Here is a 10364-nt window from a genome sequence, read left to right as displayed (position 1 = left end):
CAACCGAATGTCAGAATTGGCAAATAAGAAAACCATTTGTCGGTATCTACCAGAGTAACCACACCTTTTATTAAAACTCAAGAATGTTTGTGTCTGTACACCTTTTAGCAACAGTGGAGTTGTAATATTACTTCTTTTCTATTTATTTTTTTGTCAAATTTTGCTTGAGTTTCTCTAAACTGTCAATCTTTGTTTATAGATTTTGAAATTCTAGAAAGCAAAAACAAAAACAAAATATATTGCTCATGTATATTTTGCTTTACTGCTGCTACCTGTTTAATGTGCCTTCCTATGAACCTAATATACATCATTAAGCAAGAACGAGACCGTGTATTTGTAATTGGTTTGGAGGTAAAAGTATCAGAAAAGTGTAAAAAACCAATATTTTCAAAAATACAATTTCAACAACTAATTACAAAATTTGGTAAAATTAGATAATGGTCAGTGTTGCATACGAAACGAATGTGGAATTTTATAAAAGTATATAATTTAAAAATTTTTGTTGAATTGGCTGCCCAAAAAGTACTACATATCTTTAAATATCAATGAACAAAGTTTATGTAGGAATATTTACATTAAATAAATCTCATAAAAATAAATCTCAAAAGTTGTAATAGATTTTATTAAAAAAGACATGGTCGTCGATGGCTTGAAAGTATGGCAACGCCTGTATATCATTGCATTTGGTGTGGAGTTGTGGAATTCGTTTTCAAAGCATAAAATTAGGTAAATTCCGTAATAAAACTCGAAAAAAAGGCAAATAAAATGAAATTTATCTAAAAATCGTATTAAATATAACACACTAGTGCAAATACATCGAATTCATATCAAAGGTAGGCTTAAAGCAGTGGCAATGGAATTTAAAAACAATAATTGAGTGTGGTTTGTAAAGGAATTCGTACGCTTATCACAATAAAACTATACAGTTTTACTGAAACTTAAATGACCACCAGCAAAGTGTGTTAAAAGTCCTAAGTATTTGTAATCACAAAAAAGTATGCTAATAAATTTGACAAAATCTACACGCTGAATGAGGTTTTCATTTCGCTTGAAAATTTAGCCCAATGGTGCTCACTTTCTCGCAACCAATGTACATATGTAGAGCTCCACATAAAGACTTGTTGCATTCGTTCTGTTGCCGATGTCGGCGCATGTGTGTGTGTTCGGTTCATTGTATACGCGAAGTTTAGTTATGCCTTGCGCCTCAAGATCGGTTTGCTTCCAGTATAATTGTTCTGATTGTGTTGCTGTATTGTACATAGTATAATACTGCTTCTAGGCGTTGCTGACGTATACATTTTTTTTCATTGGTCCTCAATTTGTTTTTGAAAGTACTCGGTGCCTAAAAATTGGTTATGATTTTTATTCATCATATTTAGTAGGGCACCGGAGGCTAAACATTTACCAGTGATTATTTAGATAGGTGTAATAGGCCTTGTGTAAAAATTATCAATTATGTATGTACCTATTAAATGTATTTTTCTGCACTATAAATAAATAATAATAAAATTAGATACCACACGAATAATATTATCCTTGTGTTTATTATTATTTAACATTAAAGGAGATTTATGAGTGTATCCCAAAATATTATTCAACACTTACGCATGCATGTAATCTTTTTTCAGAAAATATGTGTGATACCAACAAAAAGTCTAGCTCGAAGGTCAAAGAACCTGGCAGCGCAGTAAAAATCTTAAACGAACGAGCTTCCAAACGATCGAAACCAGTTAGTTCCGAGTCTAGTACCCCGGCGAAGCATGTCAAACTTTCCATAGGAAATAGTAATACTGGTGAAAATAAGACAGACATGGACCATTATGTGCTTAAAACTATTAAGGACGAGGAAAATGTTGAAGGCGGAGAGACAATAGCCTTCGTGCTGTCTGATCAGAATGAGAAACAAAAAGATGGAACAAGTGCCGTTGGTGAAGTTGCGGAAGAGTTGCAAATTAGCGAGGAGGAAGCTGATGACACTGATGGAAAAAATGATATGGTGGAGCATGTATGTGGCAAATGTTACAAAACTTTCCGCCGCTTCAGTGTAAGTAAATTAAATTAATTTTTATTAATATTTATTTTTATATTAATTATTATTTAATATTTATTTTCAATTATAAATTAGGGGCTCAAAAATCATATGGAATTTTGTCGTTATGACAGTGGCTATCATTTACGCAAAAATGAAATGTTGAAAAACCTGGAGAAAATCGAGAAAGATGCTATAACAATGGAAAACAAAGATGTTTGCTTTTGTTGTAACGAAAGTTACGACACATTCCATGTATGTATTCGAATAAACATACCGCCGAAAAAGGATATTCAAAATAAATTTTTATTAGTCACCACTATGAAAATTTGTAAAATGTTTTAAAAATGCTCGGGAGTTTCAAAATGTATTGATACTTAGCCGCCTTTTATCTATAGGGAACTGCAGATGAAACTCAATATCTGGAACCAAGTTTAAAATCAAAAACTCGCCGTCGTTGCGAATACTAAAACTTAAAGGCTTTGTATCAGTGCGTTTTGGTTATCGTCCATTTTTAGTTATAATTGATTAGTGATAATTGTAATCGACATTCGTTTGTAGTAAATTTAATCATATTTCCTTAGTTGGGGCACATCAACTGCCCCGATTGCCCTAAATCCTTCAAATCGCAAATGAGCTATGAGCGTCATATATTTATCACGCACTCTGAATTTGATGACTATCCCTGCTCGATTTGCAATGCAAAGTTACGCAGCGCAAACTTATTAAATTTACACGAAGAACAGCATAAAAATCGTGGCAAGCCATTTGCTTGTAAAATATGTGGAAAAGATTTTACCCGTGCCTACCATCTTAAACGTCATCAAAAATATTCTTCATGCTCAGCCAGTGGCACTGATTCTATGAAATGCAAAGTATGCGATAAGGCTTTCTTCCGTTTGGACAATTTGCGTGCGCATCTGCGGCAGCATTTGGGTACACACGTGGCCAAGAAACCCGAATATAGATGTCCGCAATGCAAAAATTGTTTTTACAGCCTATCAACATTAAAGTAAGTAATATCACCACAACAAGTATATCTAAAATATGTCTGGAACAACAGTACAAAATTTGTACACTATAGCATTTTATATCATCTAATAAAAGAAATTCTTTCACTTTTGTAGTATACATACTCGAACACATACGGGAGAGCGACCTTTCGATTGCGATTTATGTGAAAAAAAATTTCCGTCATTAATTGCACTGAAGAAACATCGGCGATACCATACTGGTGAGAAGCCCTACACTTGTTCTGTGGTATGTGCGTTTGGAATGTCCAATATATATTGGAATGAAGTAAATTACTGGTTTCTTCTCTTCCTTTGCAGTGTAATCAATCATTTGCGGTTAAAGAGGTACTAAACCGTCATATGAAGCGGCATACGGGTGAACGGCCACATAGTTGCATGGAGTGTGATAAAAGTTTCATACAAGCATCTCAATTGCGAAATCATGCCCGAACGCATATTTTACCATACGAATGTTCAGACTGCGAACAAAAATTCAAAACACCAAAGCAGTGAGTTTATTTTGTAAATTGTAAATATGCACATATTTGTGATAAATAAATATTAATAATAGGCTGGAGAAACATAGAAAGACTCACGCGAAAAAATGTCAAGAGTGCAATAAATCATTTGCGGATCAGTCTCAACTGGATGATCACATGGCAAATGTTCTTCATAAAAGTGAGTTCCTTACTAATTATTACTATTGTAACAATCTTTTACTAACTGACACAATTATATTATTCATTTACTAGAAACAACCACAACACCTAGAAGGTCAAGCACCCGAAAATCTAAGACGCGTGCTCGCACTGATTGTGCTGTATGCGATGAGGACTTTAGTACCGTCAAGAATTTGCAATTTCATATTCTTAAAGTACACGAGGTGGATCCCGAAGATTTTGTAAATGAAAAGCCGAAAGAAAACAAAACAAGTAAAAGCAGTGAAAATGTATATAAAATTGAAGGTGAAACTTCAAACGAAATTCAGATTCTAAGCGAAACCGAAGGTAATGCCGCCATTATGGCTGCTGGTAGTGTGAACAGCAAAGAAATTTACAATAATACGCAAGATGGAAGCAATGGAGGTTTAGTTGTGAAGGAGTTTATCGTCAATGATCTGCCGAGGGCGGAGCGAGATGATGCAATTGTTCTTGAAGCATTCACCGTTGTACCATTGGATGGAGACGGTCCGATTGAAACAGTTACAATAGGCTCTATAGATGTATCGTCGGAAGTTAAAAAGGAACGACGTAAATCGCTAGCTGAATCGCTGGCGGTCGCTATCGGTAAAGAACCAGTCACGCCAAGTGAACCGATTCAATTGAATGAAGAGGATATGAAACTTAAGGATAATGTTGGTAAATTGCTAGATATGTTAGTCGACAACAAAACATTAAAGAAATTTGGTTGGCCAACTAACAGCGAAGAGAACGTAAGTTTCATCCGTTACATTAAAATAAATTTTATAATTTATTAAATTATTATAAATTTATTTATCATATATAGGTTTTGTGTCGGGTTATTGAAAATTGTGGCTACAACTTGACAAAAGATGCAGAAACATATCGTGATTGTGACTACGCAACGCGCATGCGTGAATATGTAAAATTGCTGTTTACGGTGGTGATTCACAATGACTCCATTAAAGAGTTGTTGAACAATTATCCAATCGACGAAGTAGTCGAATATGTTTTGGGTAATGATGATGACGAAGACGATGATGTTGATAACGAGTTGGATGACAATAGTAATATGAAGAATTAGTTTAAAATGTACAGGTGCAGAAAACGTTGCCTTTGTTTATTATAAACTCATATGAAATAATATGAAAAATTACGGTAGTGAAATTGCCTTTTAACGTCTTAACGTCTTAACATTTTCGCATATTTGATGTTATGTACAGATTTACGTACAAATATACAAAACGTATTGCATAGATTTATGCCGGCATTGAATGTTGTATGTACTTTTTTATAACTGAATTGAGAATTAATTATTTTACATGCACTCGTTTGTTGCCGGAATGAAATATATTTAATTTTTATAAAATATTTTTCAAACAATGAATAAAAGTCGAATTGAAATTATAAAATAACAAGGAGGAAACTTGGTTTTCAATATCTTAGATAGTTGCGAAGTAAACAAAATGTGTACACATACATCTACACATTGCATAATTTAAGGCGCTCATTTCGCTTAATTACATAATTGTTAGGATAAATCACTTAGCGAGCTAACGCCCCATAATACTGCACATATGCATCGATTAGGACTTACTTAGGAGTGGAAATAACACCTCAAACGAATTTTAAAAACACGTTGAAAACAACAACTGCAGCAAAAAATGGTATTAATGGTTCGTGGACTTCTCTTTTAAAAAAGAAAGAAATTTCAATTAAAGCTAAACGGCAACTTTTTCTTGCAATTTGTCGTTCAATACAGTCATACGCAGCACAGGTGTGGGGTTTTGGGTGATTTGAAGAAGTTGATATACTGCAAAAGTATTTTGTAAAGCGAATTCTGAAGCTATCATCACATATGTCTACATACATACTTTTTTTTGGAAACCGGCATGCAAGAAAATCATGGGTTCACTTTAGAACTGTTGCTTAAGTATAAGCACATAATTTTGTTTGTACTCATAAAATCGGTTGCCACATTATCTGTCCAAAATTCTTATAAAGAAATAAGTCTTCTGTATTTAAAGAACCTGTTTAATAAAAACGATGTCATCTGGCGCATAGATAACATACAATCAGGAAGCTGGATAGAAGATGCAATTGCTTTTAACAAACCACAACGAGACAAGAATGAATGTGTCCATACAAAAAGCCTTAAGTACTAGTAGGCGCGCTGCCCATTATTAAGAGAATATAGAAAAGTCTTTTTCGGAAAATTTACATTTAATGATTCACAACTGATTGAGATTCTCAATGAGGTAAATGGCCATTAGGATAAACTTTTGCGTTTTATTAAATATGCCTTTAGATACAGAGACTACTTAATAAAAGAGTTTAACTTGTTTTAAAAACCGTAAACCGAATAATTGTTGTGCACGAAAAATAAATCGACAGACGGCTCATGCCATTGTCGTTAAATTATTGTAAATATTTTTATTTTTTTCTTAATACTGGAAATCAGTAATTATATTTAAAATTGTATGTACCTTCGGAGACGCTGAATTGGAGGCGTAACTCAATAAGGATCCGGGACAAACGCAAGAAGAGCTTGCTTCAGTATTAGAAGTTACCCGCCAATCCATTTCCAAGCGATTGCATGCTTTGGGAATGATTCAGAAACAGGAGATTTGGGTTCCTTATGAGTTAAAACGCCTGTGAACAACTGCGGAAAAAAGGAAGGGTTTTCTTCATTGCATCGTGATGGGTGTTAAAAAATGAATTTATTTCAGCAATCCAAAGAAAAGAAATTTATGGGGTCTGCCCGTCATGCTTCTACGTCGTCGCCTTTACGGAATATTCACGCTGCGAAGGTTATGCTATGTATTTGGTGGGACCAGGTTGGGGTTATTTATTATGAACTGTTAAAACCAAGTGATACCATCACTGGGGATCGGTATCGACTTTAATTGATGCGATTGAGCCGAGCACTGCGCGAGAAGCGCCGCAACACGCGGAGTGGCATGAAAAAGTGATTCTACAGCATTACAGCGCTCGGCCTCACGTTGCCAAACCCGTTAAAAGCTACCTGGAAACACTGAAATGGGAATTCCTACCCCACCCGCCATATTCTTCAGATATTGCGCCGTCCGATTATCACCTATTCCGATCGATGGCACATGGTCTAGCTGACCAGCAGTTCCATTCATATGAAGACTTCAAAAAATGGCTTGATCCGTGGACAGTCTCAAAAGATGAACAGTTTTACCGCGACGGTATACGAGATCTGCCAGAAAGATGGGAAAAATTAGTAGTCAGCAATGGGCAATACTTTCAATGATTCACTTGTAACCATTTTTTCAGAATAAAGTTGTATTTTAATCAAAAAAACAGCGAGAACTTAGTTGCGAACCTAATAACATTTTGTATGTTTTACTTTTATTTACAATAATTACTACTATTTACTACTACTACTGCATCGATTAGGGATGCCGATAGTAGAGCAAAATTTCGCTACCGGTATTTCGGAATATTTTAAAAGTAGTCTTTGGTTACCACTTGCCGCACAACTGTCTTAATATGAGCAAAAATTTATTAACTGAAATCATTTGACACTAGAAATACTTTTGACGGTTTTCAAATTTCATGCTTAAATATTTCGACAGAACTTATGTATTTTTCTAGAACTATATAACGGCTTTTAATGAAATATATTCAATTTCCATTCAGCCGTTCTGACTTTTATAATCATGACCTCTGCCTATTTATGTAAGACCTTCAAAATGACGTCCTGTTCGCAGGACTACCGGTCCTACGTTATCGGAGCGACCCGGATTTATATTTGGCTAAGAACTGTCACTCCAGCAGATATGCATGTATGGGGAATGTTTATGCTGCTAAAACAACAAAAATTATTTTAACAATTTCAAAGTTTCTAATATTTTATGGATCATCATGATCTTGGCGTTACAGTCCGGAGTGGACCATTTCCTCCTCTACAGTACGCCTCAATTCTTCTCGATAGTCCGCTTTCGCTCTATGTTGTGAGATTTTCATCTTTCGTATATCGTCTTCTACGTCTTGCAACCATCGTCTCCTTGGTCGGCCTCTCCTTCTTGCTCCTTCAGGGTTTGCTTCAAAGCCGTTATAGCTAAAGTTAGAAAAGATAATATGGTTCTTCTCCCCATGAAGATCTACAAATGAAATGGTATTGTTTTAACAATTTACAAAAATAAGCCTCGTAAAAAAATACTCCTTAGCTCTTAACATAAATCCGTAAAAATTGCTTCTAAGCGAAAACGAGTTCCTGAAACTGTATCGTTTTGCAATGAGACTACGTTTGGAGTAGATGTATAAGTAGTTGACCAAATGGCCCGTAAATATAGCGTAAAAGCTGGCCTTTGCAGGTATTTTACAATATTTTGGACTTGGCAGCAATCAATTAAAAGGACTTGAGATGAAAATATATGTAACTAGAAAACAACTTGTTTTGTTTGAATACAGATGCTGCAGAAAAGAAGTCTTCCCCACAAGAAGAATCGAAAGTAATGGATTGTACTGCAAAAAAACTAAAAAAAGCCAAAAAATACCTTCTAAACGCAAATTTTGCTAGATTCGAGTGTGCAACAAACGCAGGGCGGTTTATACCTGTAATGAATGTAATGTATTTTTGAAAGTAATAATTAATATAAAAAAGCCTCAAAAAACACAAAATCAAAACCTCTAACCCTCTACTCCACGAAACAAACATAGGTTATCGTATATACCTAAATAAGGGGTTACGGGTAGTCAGAGGTACGAAAAAATGATGATTTTTAATAATTATTTTTTGCTAGTCAGTTGCTCTAGTTTACAAAAATGAAAACAGAGCATTAATTCATCATTTTTCGACTTGACTATAGCAAAATTTCAACAAAAAAAATTAATAATTGTAAACAATATTGCTGTCTGTGTGGAGCCCGTTTCTCCAGAAGTCCCTTGTAAAATGTGAACGTAAGAACAGCAAAGCAAGCATTTGAAATGAAGTATTCTAATCTGAACCTGAAGCTGCTACGTATAAAACCTGCTAATAAAAACCATTTTTCGGTGTCAACACTTGCAGGCTGAAATGTCAAACGGTAGTAATAATCAGATAAGACAAATAAGATAAGCCAATAGAAGATAAGATCAGTGACGCTATGAGTGCATTCACCTAAAAACTTAGGTTGTAATTTTACAAGCCCTTTCGTAATTATAGTCAAGGAATGCATTTTACAAAAACCATATTCAGCTCATTTATTATTAATATGTTATTAGGATTTGTGAGAGCATAGGGAGAATCTGCTACAATCGTTCGACGATGTTTAATTTTTTTAGTAATTTTCTAAACCAAATTCTTACTCTTACTTCTTTAACCATTAAAAGTAGCCATGGTTGGGCATAGTGCACTGAATAACTAATGAAATAAGCGGATAGCTAAACACTGAAAAACTGAAGATTTAGTGATAATAAAACCCTTATTTTAACTGCCACTAAAAACGAGTGGTAGTGCAATTCAGTGGCAGTGCAAAATGCCCAACCCTGAGTTTAACGCTCATGCAAATTCTTCTCTCTAGAGCACAAAGCTGTAATAAGTAAAACAAGTTTTTTGGAAATTGCGAAGCTTTTATTGTAATCAAATTTGAAAGCAATAATTTGATGTCATTTTATGTATTTATTTGTTTTCATCTAGAGATAACTCTTGCAGGCTATATTAAAAATGATTTTGAATACTTTGTTAAAGATTGCATATAACTGTTTTTAACAAAGTTTCGCGATCCCGGAATTAATACAGATCATCAGGCGATTTCCGTGACTTAAAAAACATTAACATCCCTAATATATGGCGATTTTTCTCAAATATATGTATTTTAATATTTACAGGTAAGGGAATTTGTAAAAAAAAATTGTATATAAATATGTATGTAATATATATATGGTACATACCATATATATGTTTTAATAAAGTTTCATGAAAAAATATATATTTTAAACTTAAATATGTGCACATGTATTTCATGCAGATAAATTACAAGGTGGCACAAATTAATCATCCAAATTTTCCTTTTTGTTTTTTTGAATAACTTTACTAAATGAGAAAAACAAAATATTTCAGTGATTTATTTCGACCCTTATGCGCTTCATTGTTTGTCTGTGTGTATACTGCAGCTCCATATATGTGCATATACGAGTATACAGGCTGGGTCGAATAAGTCCCTTCGCGAATAAGAGCACCATCCTGCACATGGGACTGCAACATGAAATTCGAAGATTTATAAGGCAAATGACAGAGATACTATTAGACGTTCGTAGCAGAATATTAAAGTCGAAACTGAAAATATTACATAGTGGAAGACAAGTTAAAAGAGTCACTGTCTGTATGGAATTAAATGGTGAGTATTTAGCTGATGCCATATTTCACACATAATATCTTAATTTTTATAAAAGGTTTTTAATATAAAAAAATTGTTTGTCTGTTGTATACCGCAGCTGTCTTGTTGCTGTTGTGCCATTTGCCAAACTTTTATAAATTTTCCGACAGGGTGATTAATTTTGCGCCACCTTGTTCGATACGTTTTTTCGTTGTAGTACAATAATATTTATGATGGGTTATACCATAATTTTTCGTTAAAACTCCAAATAAATTTTAAACACTCAAAATAATCATGAAGCCTATTGGCATCACTA

At 34.1% G+C, this 10364-nt stretch overlaps 1 protein-coding gene across 2 annotated transcripts; it reads left to right on the top strand.

Annotated features, from left to right (window-relative positions):
* Window positions 1-676: 676 nt before the first annotated feature.
* On the top strand, window positions 677-5140 carry LOC128855032 (protein suppressor of hairy wing). 2 transcript variants are annotated; one of them, XM_054089601.1, is made up of 9 exons: window positions 677-726; window positions 1629-2044; window positions 2126-2284; window positions 2614-3041; window positions 3157-3289; window positions 3361-3551; window positions 3614-3720; window positions 3795-4474; window positions 4549-5140. In XM_054089601.1, the coding sequence occupies exons 2-9, from the start codon at window positions 1634-1636 to the stop codon at window positions 4804-4806; spliced, it is 2367 nt and encodes a 788-aa protein (XP_053945576.1). In that variant the 5' UTR covers window positions 677-726; window positions 1629-1633; the 3' UTR covers window positions 4807-5140. The 2 variants fall into 2 exon arrangements, with proteins under 2 accessions (XP_053945576.1, XP_053945575.1); XM_054089600.1 differs by having other exon boundaries at window positions 684-833.
* Window positions 5141-10364: the final 5224 nt, after the last annotated feature.

The sequence above is a fragment of the Anastrepha ludens genome, chromosome 2, assembly GCF_028408465.1.
Source record: "Anastrepha ludens isolate Willacy chromosome 2, idAnaLude1.1, whole genome shotgun sequence".
NCBI classification, from domain to species: domain Eukaryota; kingdom Metazoa; phylum Arthropoda; class Insecta; order Diptera; family Tephritidae; genus Anastrepha; species Anastrepha ludens.
This window is presented reverse-complemented; position numbering and strand designations above follow the sequence as displayed.